The sequence below is a fragment of the Oncorhynchus mykiss genome, chromosome 14 (assembly GCF_013265735.2).
Source record: "Oncorhynchus mykiss isolate Arlee chromosome 14, USDA_OmykA_1.1, whole genome shotgun sequence".
Classification (NCBI taxonomy): domain Eukaryota; kingdom Metazoa; phylum Chordata; class Actinopteri; order Salmoniformes; family Salmonidae; genus Oncorhynchus; species Oncorhynchus mykiss.
This window is the reverse complement of record NC_048578.1, coordinates 41,698,281-41,717,791: the sequence shown is the minus strand read 5'-3', so window position 1 is coordinate 41,717,791 and position 19,511 is coordinate 41,698,281. Positions and strand designations below refer to the sequence as shown.

At 47.9% G+C, this 19,511-nt stretch overlaps 1 protein-coding gene across 2 annotated transcripts in view; it reads left to right on the top strand.

Annotated features, from left to right (window-relative positions):
• The first annotated feature begins 7,898 nt into the window (after positions 1 to 7,898).
• LOC110524910 (ectodysplasin-A-like) overlaps positions 7,899 to 19,511 on the top strand; it is a 29,795-nt gene continuing 18,182 nt past the window's right edge. For both annotated transcript variants that reach the window (XM_036943573.1, XM_036943572.1), the window contains exons 1-2: positions 7,899 to 8,391; positions 12,666 to 13,284. In XM_036943573.1, the coding sequence (XP_036799468.1) occupies positions 8,050 to 8,391; positions 12,666 to 13,284 (961 nt within the window). In that variant the 5' untranslated portion in view covers positions 7,899 to 8,049. The remainder of the gene's footprint in view (positions 8,392 to 12,665; positions 13,285 to 19,511) is intronic.

The following is a 19,511-nucleotide window of genomic DNA, read 5'->3' as shown; positions in this document are numbered from 1 at the left end:
AGCAGGATTTCTTATAAACTTCCGGGTTAGAGTCCCGCTCCTTGAAAGCGGCAGCTCTAGCCTTTAGCTCAGTGCGGAAGTTGCTTGTAATCCATGGCTTCTGGTTGGGGTACGTACGTATGGTTACTGTGGGGACGACGTCATCGATGCACTTATTGATGAAGGCAATGGCTGAGGTGGTGTATTCCTCAATGTCATCGGAGGTGTCCCAGAATATATTCCAGTCTGTGCTAGCAAAACAGTCCTGTAGCTTAGCATCTGCTTCATCTGGCCACTTTTTTATTGATCCCTGGTGATTCCTGTTTTAATTTTTGATTGTAAGCAGGAATCAAGAGGAATTATGGTCCGCCGCCCCTTGTCTTACCTCGTCTTACCTTGTCTTACCTCGTCTTACCTCGTCTTACCTTGTCTTACCTCGTCTTACCTTGTCTTACCTCGTCTTACCTTGTCTTACCTTGTCTTACCTTGTCTTACAGTAGGGCAAGAAAGTATTTAGTCAGCCACCAATTGTGCAAGTTCTCCCACTTAAAAAGATGAGAGAGGCCTGTAATTTTCATCATAGGTACACTTCAACTATGACAGACAAAATGAGACAAAAAATTCCAGAAAATCACATTGTAGAATTTTTAATGAATTTATTTGCAAATTATGGTGGAAAATAAGTATTTGGTCAATAGCAAAAGTTTATCTCAATAATTTGTTACATACCCTTTGTTGGCAATGACAGAGGTCAAATGTTTTCTGTAAGTCTTCACAAGGTTTTCACACACTGTTGCTGGTATTTTGGCCCATTCCTCCATGCAGATCTCCTCTAGAGCAGTGATGTTTTGGGGCTGTTGCTGGGCAACACGGACTTTCAACTCCCTCCAAAGATTTTCTATGGGGTTGAGATCTGGAGACTGGCTAGGCCACTCCAGGACCTTGAAATGATTCTTACGAAACCACTCCTTCGTTGCCCGGGCGGTGTGTTTGGGATCATTGTCATGCTGAAAGAACCAGCCACGTTTCATCTTCAATGCCCTTGCTGATTGAAGGAGGTTTTCACTCAAAATCTCATGATACATGGCCCCATTCATTCTTTCCTTTACACGGATCAGTCGTCCTGGTCCCTTTGCAGAAAAACAGCCCCAAAGCATGATGTTTCCACCCCTATGCTTCACAGTAGGTACGGTGTTCTTTGGATGCAACTCAGCATTCTTTGTCCTCCAAACACGACGAGTTGAGTTTTTACCAAAAAGTTCTATTTTGGTTTCATCTGACCATATGACATTCTCCCAATCTTCTTCTGGATCATCCAAATGCTCTCTAGCAAACTTCAGACGGGCCAGGACATGTACTGGCTTAAGCAGGGGGACACGTCTGGCACTGCAGGATTTGAGTCCCTGGCGGCGTAGTGTGTTACTGATGGTAGGCTTTGTTACTTTGGTCCCAGCTCTCTGCATGTCATTCACTAGCTCCCCCCATTTTGACCCCACGGGGTGAGATCTTGCGTGGAGCCCCAGATCGAGGGAGATTATCAGTGGTCTTGTATGTCTTCCATTTCCTAATAATTGCTCCCACAGTTGATTTCTTCAAACCAAGCTGCTTACCTATTGCAGATTCAGTCTTCCCAGCCTGGTGCAGGCCTACAATTTTGTTTCTGGTGTCCTTTGACAGCTCTTTGGTCTTGGCCATAGTGGAGTTTGGAGTGTGACTGTTTGAGGTTGTGGACAGGTGTCTTTTATACTGATAACAAGTTCAAACAGGTGCTATTAATACAGGTAACGAGTGGAGGACAGAGGTCTGTGAGAGCCAGAAATCTTGCTTGTTTGTAGGTGACCAAATACTTATTTTCCATCATAATTTGCAAATAAATTCATAAAAAATCCTACAATGTTATTTTCTGGATTTTTTTCCTCATTTTGTCTGTCATAGTTGAAGTGTACCTATGATGAAAATTACAGGCCTCTCATCTTTTTAAGTGGGAGAACTTGCACAATTGGTGGCTGACTAAATACTTTTTTGCCCCACTGTACCTTGTCTTACCAGACGCCGCTGTTCTATCCTGTCTTACCTCGTCTTACCAGACGCCGCTGTTCTATCCTGTCTTACCTCGTCTTACCAGACGCCGCTGTTCTATCCTGTCTTACCTCGTCTTACCAGACACCGATGTTCTATCCTGTCTTACCTCGTGTTACCAGATGCCGCTGTTCTATCCTGTCTTACCTCGACTTACCAGACGCCGCTGTTCTATCCTGTCTTACCTCCTCTTACCAGACGCCACTGTTCTATCCTGTTTTACCTCGTCTTACCAGGCGCCGCTGTTCTATCCTGTCTTACCTCGTCTTACCAGATGCAGCTGTTCTATCCTGTCTTACCTCGTCTTACCAGACGCCGCTGTTCTATCCTGTCTTACCTCGTCTTACCTTGTCTTACCAGATGCCGCTGTTCTATCCTGTCTTACCTCGTCTTACCAAACGCCGCTGTTCTATCCAGTCTTACCTCGTCTTACCAGACGCCGCTGTTCTATCCTGTCCTACCTCGTCTTACCAGATGCCGCTGTTCTATCCTGTCTTACCTCGTCTTACCAAACGCCGCTGTTCTATCCAGTCTTACCTCGTCTTACCAAACGCCGCTGTTCTATCCTGTCTTACCTCGTCCTACCAGACGCCGCTGTTCTATCCTGTCTTACCTTGTCTTACCAGACGCCGCTGTTCTATCCTGTCTTACCTCGTCCTACCAGACGCCGCTGTTCTATCCTGTCTTACCTTGTCTTACCAGACGCCGCTGTTCTATCCTGCTGGTACAGTGTATAACCAGCCAGCTGTATGTTGATAGTGTCCTCGTTCAGCCACGTCTCTGTGAAGCATAAGATATTACACTTTTGAATGTCCTGTTGGTAGTTTAATCTTGCGCATAGGTCATACATTTTATTGTCCAAAGATTGCACATTTGCTAGCAGAATGGAAGGAAGTTGGGGTTTATTCGATCGCCTATGAATTCTCACAAGGCAGCTCGCCCCCTGGACCCATTTTCTCCGCCTCCTCACGGGGACCTGGGCATGTTCCTGAGAAAGCAGTATATTCTTTGTGTCAGACTCGTTAAAGGGGAAAAAAGGATTCTGCCAGTCCATGGTGAGTAATCACAGTCCATGGTGAGTAATCACAGTCCATGGTGAGTAATCACAGTCCTGATGTCCAGAAGTTATTTTTGGTCATAAGAGGTGGTAGCAGCAACATTATGTACAAAACAAGTTAAAAAATAAGTTGCAAATAAACAAACAAAAAATACAATCGGGACACGTAAAATGTCTGCCTTCTTCTCCGGGGCCATTATGTATTCATTGAACACTGGTCACTTTAATGTTTATATGTTTTACACACTTCATACTGAATGTACAGTTGAAGTCTGAAGTTTACATACACATATGTTAGAGTCATTAAAACTTGTTTTTCAACCACTCCACAAATTTCTTGTTAACAAACTATAGTTTTGGCAAGTCGGTTAGGACATCTACTTTATGCATGACACAAGTAATTTTTCCAATAATTGTTTACAGACAGATTATTTCACTTATAATTCATTGTATCATGGCTTTAGAAGCTTATGATAGGCTAATTTACATAAGTACATTTACATAATTTGAGTAAATTGGAGATGTACCTGTGGATGTATTTCAAGGTCTACCTTCAAACTCAGTGCGTCTTTGCTTGACATCATGGGAACATCAAAAGAAATCAGCCAAGACCTCTGAAAAAAAATTGTAGACTTCCACAAGTCTGGTTCATCCTTGGGAGCAATTTCCAAACGCCTGAAGGTACCACGTTCATCTGTACAAACAATAGTACGCAAGTATAAACACCATGGGACCACGCAGCCGGCATACAGCTCAGGAAGGAGACGTGTTCTGTCTCCTAGTGATGAACGTACTTTGGTGCGAAAAGTGCAAATCAATCCCAGAACAACAGCAAAGGACCTTGTGTAGATGCTGGAGGAAACGGGTACAAAGGTATCTACATCCACAGTAAAACGAGTCCTATATCGACAACCTGAAAGGCCGCTCAGCAAGGAAGAAGCCACTGCTCCAAAACCACCATAAAAATAGCCAGACAATGGTTTGCAACTGCACATGGGGACAAAGATCGTACTTTTTGGTGAAATGTCCTCTGGTCTGATGAAACAAAAATAGAACTGTTTGGCCATAATGTACATTGTTATGTTTGGAGGTAAAAGGGGGGGGCTTGCAAGCCAAAGACACCATCCCAACCTTGAAGCACGGGGGTGGCAGCATCAAGTTGTGGGGGTGCTTTGCTGCAGGTGGGACTGGTGCACTTCACAAAATAGATGGCATCATGAGGGAGGAAAATTATGTGGATATTTTGAGGCAAAATCTCAAGACATCAGTCAGGAAGTTAAAGCTTAGTCGCAAATGGGACTTCCAAATGGACAATGACCCCAAGCATACTTCCAAAGGCAAAATGGCTTAAGGACAACAAAGTCAATGTATTGAAGTGGCCATCACAAAGCCCTGACCTCAATCAAATAGAACATTTGTGGGCAGAACTGAAAAAATGTGTGTAAGCAAGGAGGCCTACAAACCTGACTCAGTTACACCAGCTCTGTCAGGAGCAATGTGCCAAAATTCACCCAACTTATTGTGGGAAGCTCGTGGAAGGCTACCCGGCACGTTTGACTCAAGTGAAACAATTTAAAGGCAATGCTACCAAATACTACTTGAGTGTATGTAAACTTCTGACCCACTGGGAATGTGATGAAAGAAATAAAAGCTGAAATAAATCATTCTCTCTACTATTATTCTGACATTTCACATTCTTAAAATAAAGTGGTGATCCTAACTGACCTAAGACAGGGTATTTTTTTACTAGGATTAAATGTCAGGAATTGTGAAAAACTGAGTTTAAATGTATTTGGCTGAGGTGTATGTAAACTTCCGACTTCAACTGTATCTACTGTATTCTAGTCAAGGCTCATCCTATATAACTACTGCTGCACACGTCTTTTCTATTCATATACAGTCTGTAGTGTTTATTCACACCATTAAACCTTCAGTTTATTAGGTACACCAATCTAGTATCGGGTCGGACCCCTCTCTGCCTCCAGAACAGCCTAAGTTCTTTTGGGCATCGAAACGTTGCTCAATTGGCATCAAGGGACCTAACGTGTGCCAGGAAAACATTCCCCACACCCGTACGTACCGTTGACCCCAGGCAGGATGGAGCCACGGACTCATGCTGCTTGTGCCAAATCCTGACTCTGTCATCGGCGTGAAAGACCGCTGCCTCCGTGTGTTTTGTTTGTCGCACCATTCTCTGTAAACCGTAGACGCTGTCGTGCGTGAAAAGCCCAAGAGGCCGGACGTTTCTGAGATACTGGCACTGATGATCATACTGCGCTCAAAGTCACTCGTTTTACCCATTCTAACCTTCAATCGAACAGTAACTGAATGTCTCGATGCTTTATAGAGAGAGCCTCAGCCACCTGACTCACTGTCTGTAGGAGCAAATGATTTTCGTAAACAGAGTGGTGTACCTAATAAACTGGCCACTGTATATATATATATATATACATATATATATATATATATATATATATATATATATATATATATATACATATATATATATATATATATATATATATATATATATATATATATATAAACAATATGCAAAACAATATGCACATATTCCGGTCTCTGACAATTTTCTTTCTTTTCACTTTTTGGATTATGTGCATATTGTTTTGTATTGCTAGGTATTATTACTGAACTATTAGAGCTAGAAACACAAGTATTTAACTGCAGGTGCAATAACATCTTGGAGATCTGTGTAGGTGACGAATAAACTTTGATTTGATTATGAAAGTGAGATCACAGCCGGGCTCTGACATTATCAACGGTGATCCAGTGAGATCACAGCCGGGCTCTGACATTATCAACGGTGATCCAGTGAGATCACAGCCGGGCTCTGACATTATCAACGGCGATCCAGTGAGATCACAGCCGGGCTCTGACATTATCAACGGCGATCCAGTGAGATCACAGCCAGGCTCTGACATTATCAACGGTGATCCAGTGAGATCACAGCCAGGCTCTGACATTATCAACGGTGATCCAGTGAGATCACAGCCGGGCTCTGACATTATCAACGGTGATCCAGTGAGATCACAGCCAGGCTCTGACATTATCAACGGTGATCCAGTGAGATCACAGCCAGGCTCTGACATTATCAACGGTGATCCAGTGAGATCACAGCCGGGCTCTGACATTATCAACGGTGATCCAGTGAGATCACAGCCAGGCTCTGACATTATCAACGGTGATCCAGTGAGATCACAGCCAGGCTCTGACATTATCAACGGTGATCCAGTGAGATCACAGCCAGGCTCTGACATTATCAACGGTGATCCAGTGAGATCACAGCCGGGCTCTGACATTATCAACGGTGATCCAGTGAGATCACAGCCGGGCTCTGACATTATCAACGGTGATCCAGTGAGATCACAGCCAGGCTCTGACATTATCAACGGTGATCCAGTGAGATCACAGCCAGGCTCTGACATTATCAACGGTGATCCAGTGAGATCACAGCCGGGCACTGACATTATCAACGGCGATCCAGTGAGATCACAGCCGGGCTCTGACATTATCAACGGTGATCCAGTGAGATCACAGCCGGGCTCTGACATTATCAACGGTGATCCAGTGAGATCATAGCCAGGCTCTGACATTATCAACGGTGATCCAGTGAGATCACAGCCGGGCTCTGACATTATCAACGGTGATCCAGTGAGATCACAGCCGGGCTCTGACATTATCAACGGCGATCCAGTGAGATCACAGCCGGGCTCTGACATTATCAACGGTGATCCAGTGAGATCACAGCCAGGCTCTGACATTATCAACGGTGATCCAGTGAGATCACAGCCAGGCTCTGACATTATCAACGGTGATCCAGTGAGATCACAGCCGGACTCTGACATTATCAACGGTGATCCAGTGAGATCACAGCCAGGCTCTGACATTATCAACGGTGATCCAGTGAGATCACAGCCAGGCTCTGACATTATCAACGGTGATCCAGTGAGATCACAGCCGGGCTCTGACATTATCAACGGCGATCCAGTGAGATCACAGCCGGGCTCTGACATTATCAACGGCGATCCAGTGAGATCACAGCCAGGCTCTGACATTATCAACGGCGATCCAGTGAGATCACAGCCAGGCTCTGACATTATCAACGGTGATCCAGTGAGATCACAGCCAGGCTCTGACATTATCAACGGCGATCCTGGAGCAATTAGGTTGAAGTGCCTTGCTCACGGGCACGTCGGACGACATTTCACCTTGTCGGCTCGGGGATTCAAACTAGTGACTTTTCTATTACTGGCCCAACGCTCTAACCGCTAGGCTATATGGCTTGGATCAGGTTGATCCTACCTGGCCTACTAAAAATGAATAGTTGGTCACCCATGTTGAGTACGGTCAGGACTATGCAGGGCTATAATATTTATAGCATATAGAAGAGGGAGGTGAAGTATTTTGGGGTGATCAGATAGATAATACTGCTTCCAGCATGAAAATAGTGCATAATCAATGCACATCACATTAGTTGCAGGAGAGACCATTGTCCAGCATATGTCGCTAAAGTCCTGTAGATACCAGAGCCATACCTGTTTCTTTAACTTTAGCGTTTGCCTTTGTAGGATCAGTTCACACTCTCCACAACGCCAAACATTAACCATTGGTAGTAGGAACAATGGCAAACTGATCACAGATCGGGGCTGGTGGCAGCTTCCGGCAAACAACATGTGGGCGGAGTCACAAAGGGGAACCACAACGGGAACCAATCAGATACTCCGAAGGCGTGGTCCTCAGTACTCCGACCTTTTGTGTCACTACGAGAGACGCGTGCAGTTTGCACTGACCGGAGATTGTAGTATCGTTGTTACTATGTTGGCATGAGGATCAAGTCTCGTGAGTAGCGGTGGAACCAACGTGCTGATTATGCCTAGATAAACCAACGCAACTCCCTGACACTTTGTGTGATAATGGCATGCGATGGTTCGATTGACGATTTTCCGGACAAAGTGTTGTTGACCGGATCACCGTCTTCATGCACGTGCATCAATACGTGCAAAACCCACAACAGAAGAAGTAGCAGCGTGAGCAACATCAGTGTGGTTTTCCTCGGCTTCTTTATTTTGTCTCTGTCTCTGCACGTTATCACGCTGCTGTGCTATCTGGATCTCCGGTCCGAAGTGAAGCGGGAGATTTCTCAGCGGAGAGGAGTGGACGAAAAGTTGACCCTCGGTGGAACGGATGTAACTGACCCGTTGATCCCCTCCGATCACCGAGTGATGGACCCCGGCGCCCCGGCACAGGGTCACGAGGTAATCAAAACATAAGAGTGGTACAGAATCCATAGCAACCACACATGCACTCTTTCTCTCCCCAAACATGTGATACATCAGAACTGCTTCTATTTACAATACTTAGTCATGAGCCTATTTCGTTTCCATTTGAGCATTTGAATCATTTTGGCCTAGCTCTGGATCAGACCAGTCATCTGTAGTCTACAGATCTGAAACGTAGTTTGGTTAAGGATGCAGCGATGCACTTGTGTTGTTTATTAACCTGTTCTCCGGTCACTGAGGTGTGTGAATGAGCTGGAAGTCATTGATCAGAACTGTGTAGCTTTGAGTAGCCTACTCTAACAGAAACCGTGAATTTTAAGAAAAACAGGTGTTCATGGCTTCTTTGCTGAACTACACCTTGACTCACAGAGAGGAGAGGAGAGGTAGAACAGGAGAGGGGAGGAGAGGTAGAACAGGAGAGGGGAGGAGAGGTAGAACAGGAGAGGGGAGGAGAGGTAGAACAGGAGAGGGGAGGAGAGGTAGAACAGGAGAGGGAGGAGAAGTAGAACAGGGGAGGGGAGGAGAAGTAGAACAGGAGAGGGGAGGAGAAGTAGAACAGGAGAGGGGAGGAGAAGTAGAACAGGAGAGGGAGGAGAAGTAGAACAGGAGAGGGAGGAGAAGTAGAACAGGAGAGGGGAGGAGAAGTAGAACAGGAGAGGGGAGGAGAAGTAGAACAGGAGAGGGAGGAGAAGTAGAACAGGAGAGGGAGGAGAAGTAGAACAGGAGAGGGAGGAGAAGTAGAACAGGAGAGGGAGGAGAAGTAGAACAGGAGAGGGGAGGAGAGGTAGAACAGGAGAGGGGAGGAGAGGTAGAACAGGAGAGGGGAGGAGAGGTAGAACAGGAGAGGGGAGGAGAGGTAGGGGAGGAGAGGTAGAACAGGAGAGGGGAGGAGAGGTAGAACAGGAGAGGGGAGGAGAGGTAGGGGAGGAGAGGTAGAACAGGAGAGGGGAGGAGAAGTAGAACAGGAGGGGAGGAGAGGTAGAACAGGAGAGGGGAGGAGAGGTAGAACAGGAGAGGGGAGGAGAGGTAGAACAGGAGAGGAGAAGTAGAACAGGAGAGGGGAGGAGGGGGATGGAGAGGTAGAACAGGAGAGGGGAGGAGGGGGATGGAGAGGAGAGAGGAGCAGGGGGGATGGGGAGGGGAGGAGGGGGAGAGGAGAGGTAGAACAGGAGAGGAGAGGTAGAACAGGAGAGGAGAGGTAGAACAGGAGAGGAGAGGTAGAACAGGGGAGGAGAGGTAGAACAGGGAGGAGAGGTAGAACAGAGAGGAGAGGTAGAACAGGAGAGGAGAGGTAGAACAGGAGAGGGGAGGAAAGGTAGAACTGAAGAGGGGAGGAGAGGAGAGGTAGAACAGGAGAGGGGAGGAAAGGTAGAATTGAAGAGGGGAGGAGAGGAGAGGTAGAACAGGAGAGGGGGAAGGTGAGGCAGAGTTGGGTGGAAAGATGATGTGGTCATCGTGTAGCCAGCAGGTGCAGAGCCTCCGGCTGAATGTGTAGTCCTGCATTTATTGTCACATCTGATCTGTGTTAATTTTGTTCTGATGTTGCTCACCATTCCACAATAGAACCCCTCCCCCCAGATCAGCACCCATGCTCTTAGACACGTTGAGGTCCAGGCCCGTGATATGATGTGTGTTCATTCTGTTCCAACAGAGGGTGATGAATGCTGTGATCAGTCAGTCAGAGACTGTGGCTGTATGTTGCCCTGAGTGGAACAGGCTATGGGGCTTTCCCTCCTGAGGGCCCTGAGTGGAACAGGCTATGGGGCTTTCCCTCCTGAGGTCCCTGAGTGGAACAGGCTATGGGGCTTTCCCTCCTGAGGGCCCTGAGTGGAACAGGCTATGGGGCTTTTCTTCGTGAGGGCCCTGAGTGGAACAGGCTATGGGGCTTTCCCTCCTGAGGGCCCTGAGTGGAACAGGCTATGAGGCTTTCCCCCCGAGGGCCCTGAGTGGAACAGGCTATGAGGCTTTCCCCCCTGAGGGCCCTGAGTGGATCAGGCTATGAGGCTTTCCCCCCTGAGGGCCCTGAGTGGATCAGGCTATGAGGCTTTTCTTCTTGAGGGCCCTGAGTGGAACAGGCCTTTTATGTCACCCAGCTGGTGATGCTGTCTCTGTGAGGACAGCGAGGTGCAGGCCATGATGAGACAGAGCACTGCAGCTGTACTGGGCTGTACTGTATGCTGTTCCTCCAGATGTCTGTATTAAACACGGCTGATTACTGAGGCCACAGTTTACATAGTGGTAGAAACAGGAGCATGTGGTGGAGGGATGGAGCGCAGCATACCACAGTGTGTGTGTGTGCCGCACCACCAAAGCCATACCGCAGTACTTGTTAGCTTTCAGACACTTGCTCCAGCTTTGAAGATATATTTTCTCCCCTCCTGCTCAGATGAAAGGTTGTCCCTCTGGTTAGCACATACATTCCTAAACGTTGTAATGCTGCATGCCTTAGTAGTTTACTACAGCATGTCTTAGTTAATGTAGGGCCAGTCAGGTAGCACGTCTTAGTTAATGTAGGGCCAGTCAGGCAGCATGTCTTAGTTAATGTAGGGCCAGTCAGGCAGCATGTCTTAGTTAATGTAGGGCCAGTCAGGTAGCATGTCTTAGTTAATGTAGGGCCAGTCAGGTACCATGTCTTAGTTAATGTAGGGTCAGCTGGGTAGCATGTCTTAGTTAATGTAGGGCCAGTCAGGTAGCATGTCTTAGTTAATGTAGGGCCAGTCAGGTAGCATGTCTTAGTTAATGTAGGGCCAGTCAGGTAGCATGTCTTAGTTAATGTAGGGCCAGTCAGGTAGCATGTCTTAGTTAATGTAGGGCCAGTCAGGTACCATGTCTTAGTTAATGTAGTGCCAGTCAGGTACCATGTCTTAGTTAATGTAGGGTCAGCTGGGTAGCATGTCTTAGTTAATGTAGGGCCAGCTGGGTAGCATGTCTTAGAAAGTAAGATACAGTACTGTACTGTATAATACAGGGCAGTACAATACTGACAGTACTCACTAAGTACTCTACTTCCTGTATATAGCCATGTTATTTTCTACTTCCTGTATATAGCCGTGTTATTTTCTACTTCCTGTATATAGCCGTGTTATTTTCTACTTCCTGTATATAGCCGTGTTATTTTCTACTTCCTGTATATAGCCGTGTTATTTTCTACTTCCTGTATATAGCTGTGTTATTTTCTACTTCCTGTATATAGCCGTGTTATTTTCTACTTCCTGTATATAGCCGTGTTATTTTCTACTTCCTGTATATAGCCATGTTATTTTCTACTTCCTGTTTATAGCCATGTTATTTTCTACTTCCTGTATATAGCCATGTTATTTTCTACTCCCTGTATATAGCTGTGTTATTTTCTACTCCCTGTATATAGCCATGTTATTTTCTACTTCCTGTATATAGCCGTGTTATTTTCTACTTCCTGTTTATAGCCATGTTATTTTCTACTTCCTGTATATAGCTGTGTTATTTTCTACTCCCTGTTTATAGCCGTGTTATTTTCTACTTCCTGTTTATAGCCATGTTATTTTCTACTCCCTGTATATAGCTGTGTTATTTTCTACTCCCTGTTTATAGCCGTGTTATTTTCTACTTCCTGTATATAGCCGTGTTATTTTCTACTTCCTGTATATAGCCGTGTTATTTTCTACTTCCTGTATATAGCTGTGTTATTTTCTACTTCCTGTATATAGCCATGTTATTTTCTACTTCCTGTATATGGCCGTGTTATTTTCTACTTCCTGTTTATAGCCATGTTATTTTCTACTTCCTGTATATAGCTGTGTTATTTTCTACTCCCTGTTTATAGCCGTGTTATTTTCTACTTCCTGTTTATAGCCATGTTATTTCTACTTCCTGTATATAGCCATGTTATTTTCTACTTCCTGTATATAGCTGTGTTATTTTCTACTTCCTGTATATAGCCGTGTTATTTTCTACTGATTTATTTTTATTTGTGTATTTATTCCTATTGTCATTATTTCAATGTTTTATTTTTGATCTTTTCTTTAACTTTTGCATTTTGGGGAAAGGACTCATAAAGTAATCATTTCACTGTTTTACACCTGTTGTCTACGAAGTGTGTGACAAATACATTTTGATTTGATGATTTGATTTATTACCATGTCATGGTAACATGACAACATGTGACTGACTAAGGAAGCTAGACAAGGAAGTCTTCAAAAGACAGTCTACTTTGAACAGGGGTAGGCTTAAATATTGCTATCCTGAGCAGTGTTCTGATTCTGTTTTAACAGGAGAGGTTGCTCCACAGACAGCCGGGTGGCCACCCCACCAGACCCCCCACAGCCCCAGGGGACAGCAGCAGTATTCACAGACAGCCGGATGGCCACCCCACCAGACCCCCCACAGCCCCAGGGGACAGCAGCAGTATTCACAGACAGCCGGATGGCCACCCCACCAGACCCCCCACAGCCCCAGGGGACAGCAGCAGTATTCACAGACAGCCGGATGGCCACCCCACCAGACCCCCCACAGCCCCAGGGGACAGCAGCAGTATTCACAGACAGCCGGATGGCCACCCCACCAGACCCCCCACAGCCCCAGGGGACAGCAGCAGTATTCACAGACAGCCGGATGGCCACCCCACCAGACCCCCCACAGCCCCAGGGGACAGCAGCAGTATTCACAGACAGCCGGGTGGCCACCCCACCAGACCCCCCACAGCCCCAGGGGACAGCAGCAGTATTCACAGACAGCCGGATGGCCACCCCACCAGACCCCCCACATCCCCAGGGGACAGCAGCAGTATTCACAGACAGCCGGGTGGCCACCCCACCAGACCCCCCACAGCCCCAGAGGACAGCAGCAGTATTCACAGAGCCAAACGGAGCCCAAGGAAACAATCTGACTCAGGTATGGGCTTTAGCTCAACCAACTACACAGTGTTCATGTTTGAACTGTAGCTAGCTAGACAGGCAGAGTCAGCCACAGAGCCTGTCTCCTGAAGCTAGCTAGACAGGGTCAGCTACAGAGCCTGTCTCCTGAAGCTAGCTAGACAGGCAGAGTCAGCTACAGAGCCTGTCTCCTGAAGCTAGCTAGACAGGGTCAGCTACAGAGCCTGTCTCCTGAAGCTAGCTAGACAGGGTCAGCTACAGAGCATGTCTCCTGAAGCTAGCTAGACAGGGTCAGCTACAGAGCCTGTCTCCTGAAGCTAGCTAGACAGGGTCAGCTACAGAGCCTGTCCCCTGAAGTTAGCTAGACAGGCAGGGTCAGCTACAGAGCCTGTCTCCTGAAGCTAGCTAGACAGGCAGGGCCAGCTACAGAGCCTGTCTCTTGAAGCTAGCTAGACAGGGTCAGCTACAGAGCATGTCTCCTGAAGCTAGCTAGACAGGGTCAGCTACAGAGCCTGTCCCCTGAAGCTAGCTAGACAGGCAGGGTCAGCTACAGAGCCTGTCTCCTGAAGCTAGCTAGACAGGGTCAGCTACAGAGCATGTCTCCTGAAGCTAGCTAGACAGGGTCAGCTACAGAGCCTGTCTCCTGAAGCTAGCTAGACAGGGTCAGCTACAGAGCCTGTCCCCTGAAGTTAGCTAGACAGGCAGGGTCAGCTACAGAGCCTGTCTCCTGAAGCTAGCTAGACAGGGTAAGCTACAGAGCCTGTCTCCTGAAGCTAGCTAGACAGGGTCAGCTACAGAGCCTGTCCCCTGAAGCTAGCTAGACAGGGTCAGCTACAGAGCCTGTCTCCTGAAGCTAGCTAGACAGGGTCAGCTACAGAGCCTGTCCCCTGAAGCTAGCTAGACAGGCAGGGTCAGCTACAGAGCCTGTCTCTTGAAGCTAGCTAGACAGGCAGGGTCAGCTACAGAGCCTGTCTCCTGAAGCTAGCTAGACAGGCAGGGTCAGCTACAGAACAACTCTTCATATCTCTGTTTGAAGTTCAGTCGTCTCTCTGTTTGAAGGTCAGTCGTCTCTCTGTTCTGTAACTGGAGATAATGATCATCCTGATCATTGCGTTGCATGCCCTTCCCTCCTCGTCAATTTTCTGGAAATTAGGGTCTGGCCCCGTTTTTGCGAATGGTCCAAGATGAACATGGACCTCACAGTAGTCAGCAGGGGAACATTACTCTCGGCCACAGCACCTGCCTTTAGTTAGTTGTCTTGTTGGTTATTTATCTGTGTGGCCCAAATGACACCCTTTTCCCTATGGGCCCTGGTCTAAAGTAGTGTACTATATAGGGAATAGGGCTCTGGTCTATAGTAGTGTACTATATAGGGAACAGGGCTCTGTTCTAAAGTAGTCCACTATATAGGGAATAAGGTTCTGGTCTAAAGTAGTGTACTATATAGGGAATAGGGCTCTGGTCTATAGTAGTGTACTATATAGGGAATAGGGCTCTGTTCTGAAGTAGTGCACTATATTGGGAATAAGGTTCTGGTCTAAAGTAGTGTACTATATAGGGAATAGGGTCTATAGTAGTGTACTATATAGGGAATAGGGCTCTGGTCTATAGTAGTGTACTATATAGTGAATAGGGCTCTGGTCTAAAGTAGTGCACTATATATAGGGAATAAAGTTCTGGTCTAAAGTAGTGTACTATATAGGGAATAGGGCTCTGGTCTAAAGTAGTGCACTATATAGGGAATAGGGCCCTGGTCTAAAGTAGTGCACTATATATGGAATAGGGCTCTGGTCTAAAGTAGTGCACTATATAGGGAATAGGGCTCTGTTCTAAAGTAGTGTACTATATAGGGAATAGGGCTCTGGTCTAACATAGTGTACTACATAGGGAATAAGGTTCTGGTCTAAAGTAGTGTACTACATAGGGAATAAGATTCTGGTCTAAAGTAGGGAATAGGGCCCTGGTCTAAAGTAGTGCTCGATATAGGGCTCTGATCTAAAGTAGTGTACTATATAGGGAATAAGGTTCTGGTCTAAAGTAGTGTACTATATAGGGAATAGGGCCCTGGTCTAAAGTAGTGCACTATATAGGGAATAGGGCCCTGGTCTAAAATAGTGCCCTATATAGAGAATAGGGCCCTGGTCTAAATAAATCTCTAAATAATCTACATAATGTCCCACTAGGATCATTAGGTGATTACAGGACATTCCTTTAGACTAATTACAGGACATTCCTTTAGACTGATTACAGGACATTCCTTTAGACTGGTGATTACAGGACATTCCTTTAGACTGGTGATTACAGGACATTCCTTCAGACTGGTGATTACAGGACATTCCTTTAGACTGGTGATTTACAGGACATTCCTTTAGACTGGTGATTTACAGGACATTCCTTTAGACTGATTACAGGACATTCCTTTAGACTGATTACAGGACATTCCTTTAGACTAGTGATTACAGGACATTCCTTTAGACTAGTGATTACAGGACATTCCTTTAGACTGGTGATTACAGGACATTCCTTTAGACTGGTGATTACAGGACATTCCTTTAGACTGGTGATTACAGGACATTCCTTTAGACTGATTACATGACATTCCTTTAGACTGGTGATTTACAGGACATTCCTTTAGACTAGTGATTACAGGACATTCCTTTAGACTGATTACAGGACATTCCTTTAGACTGGTGATTACAGGACATTCCTTTAGACTGGTGATTACAGGACATTCCTTTAGACTGGTGATTACAGGACATTCCTTTAGACTGGTGATTACAGGACATTCCTTTAGACTGGTGATTACAGGACATTCCTTTAGACTGGTGATTACAGGACATTCCTTTAGACTGATTACTTGGGGGAAGCTCAGTTATTGGGTTTAAATTAGCAGAAAAAGCTCACCTTTCGGACATTCACCATCAATCTGTAAAACTGAGAGACACTAAACACTAACCACTAACCACTAACCACTAACCTCTAACCACTACCAGACCCCTGCTCTCCCTGCCCTCAACACACATACAAATCCTTTTGTAGTCTCAGCCTCTGAGGTGTGTGTGTGTGTGTGTGTGTACACACACGTGTTACTCCCGGAGACCGACATCTTCAAAGACCCAAGGCTTGTTTTTATTTGCATAGCTCACATTCTAAACATCGAGAACAAAAGCTGTGACACACTGAAGATGGAGGTTCTAAATCAGTGAAATGAATGAAACACGTCAATACGTCAAAACCTGGCACGTCCTCTGAGACAGCCCCCCCTGGCACGTCCTCTGAGACAGCCCCCCCTGGTACGTCCTCTGAGACAGCCCCCCCTGGCACGTCCTCTGAGACAGCCCCCCCTTGTACGTCCTCTGAGACAGCCCCCCCGGTACGTCCTCTGAGACAGCCCCCCCTGGTACGTCCTCTGAGACAGCCCCCCCTGGTACGTCCTCTGAGACAGCCCCCCCTGGTACGTCCTCTGAGACAGCCCCCCCTGGTACGTCCTCTGAGACAGCCCCCCCTGGTACGTCCTCTGAGACAGCCCCCCCTGGTACGTCCTCTGAGACAGCCCCCCCTGGCACGTCCTCTGAGACAGCCCCCCCTGGCACGTCCTCTGAGACAGCCCCCCCTGGTACGTCCTCTGAGACAGCCCCCCCTGGCACGTCCTCTGAGACAGCCCCCCCTGGCACGTCCTCTGAGACAGCCCCCCCTGGTACGTCCTCTGAGACAGCCCCCCCTGGCACGTCCTCTGAGACAGCCCCCCCTTGTACGTCCTCTGAGACAGCCCCCCCGGTACGTCCTCTGAGACAGCCCCCCCTGGTACGTCGTCTGAGACAGCCCCCCCTGGTACGTCCTCTGAGACAGCCCCCCCTGGTACGTCCTCTGAGACAGCCCCCCCTGGTACGTCCTCTGAGACAGCCCCCCCTGGTACGTCCTCTGAGACAGCCCCCCCTGGTACGTCCTCTGAGACAGCCCCCCCTGGTACGTCCTCTGAGACAGCCCCCCCGGTACGTCCTCTGAGACAGCCCCCCCTGGTACGTCCTCTGAGACAGCCCCCCCTGGTACGTCCTCTGAGACAGCCCCCCCTGGTACGTCCTCTGAGACAGCCCCCCCTGGTACGTCCTCTGAGACAGCCCCCCCTGGTACGTCCTCTGAGACAGCCCCCCCTGGCACGTCCTCTGAGACAGCTCCCCCTGGCACGTCCTCTGAGACAGCCCCCCCTGGCACGTCCTCTGAGACAGCCCCCCCTGGCACGTCCTCTGAGACAGCCCCCCCTGGTACGTCCTCTGAGACAGCCCCCCCCTGGTACGTCCTCTGAGACAGCCCCCCTCTGGTACGTCCTCTGAGACAGCCCCCCTCTGGTACGTCCTCTGAGACAGCCCCCCTCTGGTACGTCCTCTGAGACAGCCCCCCCGGTACGTCCTCTGAGACAGCCCCCCCTTGTACGTCCTCTGAGACAGCCCCCCCTGGTACGCCCTCTGAGACAGCCCCCCCTGGTACGCCCTCTGAGACAGCCCCCCCTGGTACGCCCTCTGAGACAGCCCCCCCTGGTACGCCCTCTGAGACAGCCCCCCCTGGTACGCCCTCTGAGACAGCCCCCCCTGGTACGCCCTCTGAGACAGCCCCCCCTGGTACGCCCTCTGAGACAGCCCCCCCTGGTACGTCCTCTGAGACAGCCCCCCCTGGTACGTCCTCTGAGACAGCCCCCCCTGGTACGTCCTCTGAGACAGCCCCCCCTGGTACGTCCTCTGAGACAGCCCCCCCTGGTACGTCCTCTAAGGAAGGAAGAGGGGGGAGATCGGAGGAAGAGGCGCGTGAGGAACAGGGGAGAGACGCTGGCCACATGTCTGTGATGTTCTCATGGTAAGGCTTAAACGACCTTGGTAGTTGTAATGACGTGGTGAACACAGGGACAGGCAGACGGCTGTTTCACACTGTTCAGCAGCACACACACACACACACCCTCACACACACCCACCAACACTCACACACACACACACACACACCCACCAGCACTCACACACACACACACCCACCAACACACACACACACACCCACCAACACTCAAACACACACACACACACAACAACACTCAAACACACTCACACACACACACACACACCCACCAACACTCAAACACACACACACCCACCAACACACACACACACACACACACACACACCAACTCTCAAACACACACACACACACACACACACACAGACACGCACCAACACTCAAACACAAGTAAGGCTGGTGATGCCCTTCTACCATGTGTGAATTAATACACACACTTTCATCTAGCTACATTCCCCATCTGAGGCTAATTCAATGGACAGTGTTTTGGCAGGAAGATCTCTAATGATCCACTGCAGCCCTACACACACACACCCACACACACACCCACACACACACACACACACACACACACACACACACACACACACACACACACACACACACACACACACACACACACACAGCCTGATCTGGTCTAAGAACGCTTCAGGCTGGAGGTGAAACCACACTTAGAAATTACTGGAATACACACACACACACACCGCAGATACACACACACACACCACAGAGCGCAATACACACCACCGAGCACAATACACACACACCACAGATAGACACACACACCACAGATAGACACACACACACACCACAGATACACACACACACACCGCAAAGCGCAATACACACCACAGAGCTCAATACACACACACACACGCACACTGACATACCGCCACACATACCCCATGTTCTGCTTATTAATGTTGAGGTTGTAGTGTTACTGTATTCGGGGAGGTAGAGGTTGTAGTGTTACTGTATTCGGGGAGGTAGAGGTTGTAGTGTTACTGTATTCGGGGAGGTAGAGGTTGTAGTGTTACTGTATTCGGGGAGGTAGAGGTTGTAGTGTTACTGTATTCGGGGAGGTAGAGGTTGTAGTGTTACTGTATTCAGGGAGGTAGAGGTTGTAGTGTTACTGTATTCGGGGAGGTAGAGGTTGTAGTGTTACTGTATTCGGGGAGGTAGAGGTTGTAGTGTTACTGTATTCAGGGAGGTAGAGGTTGTAGTGTTACTGTATTCAGGGAGGTAGAGGTTGTAGTGTTACTGTATTCAGGGAGGTAGAGGTTGTAGTGTTACTGTATTCAGGGAGGTAGAGGTTGTAGTGTTACTGTATTCAGGGAAGTAGAGGTTGTAGTGTTACTGTATTCAGGGAAGTAGAGGTTGTAGTGTTACTGTATTCAGGGAAGTAGA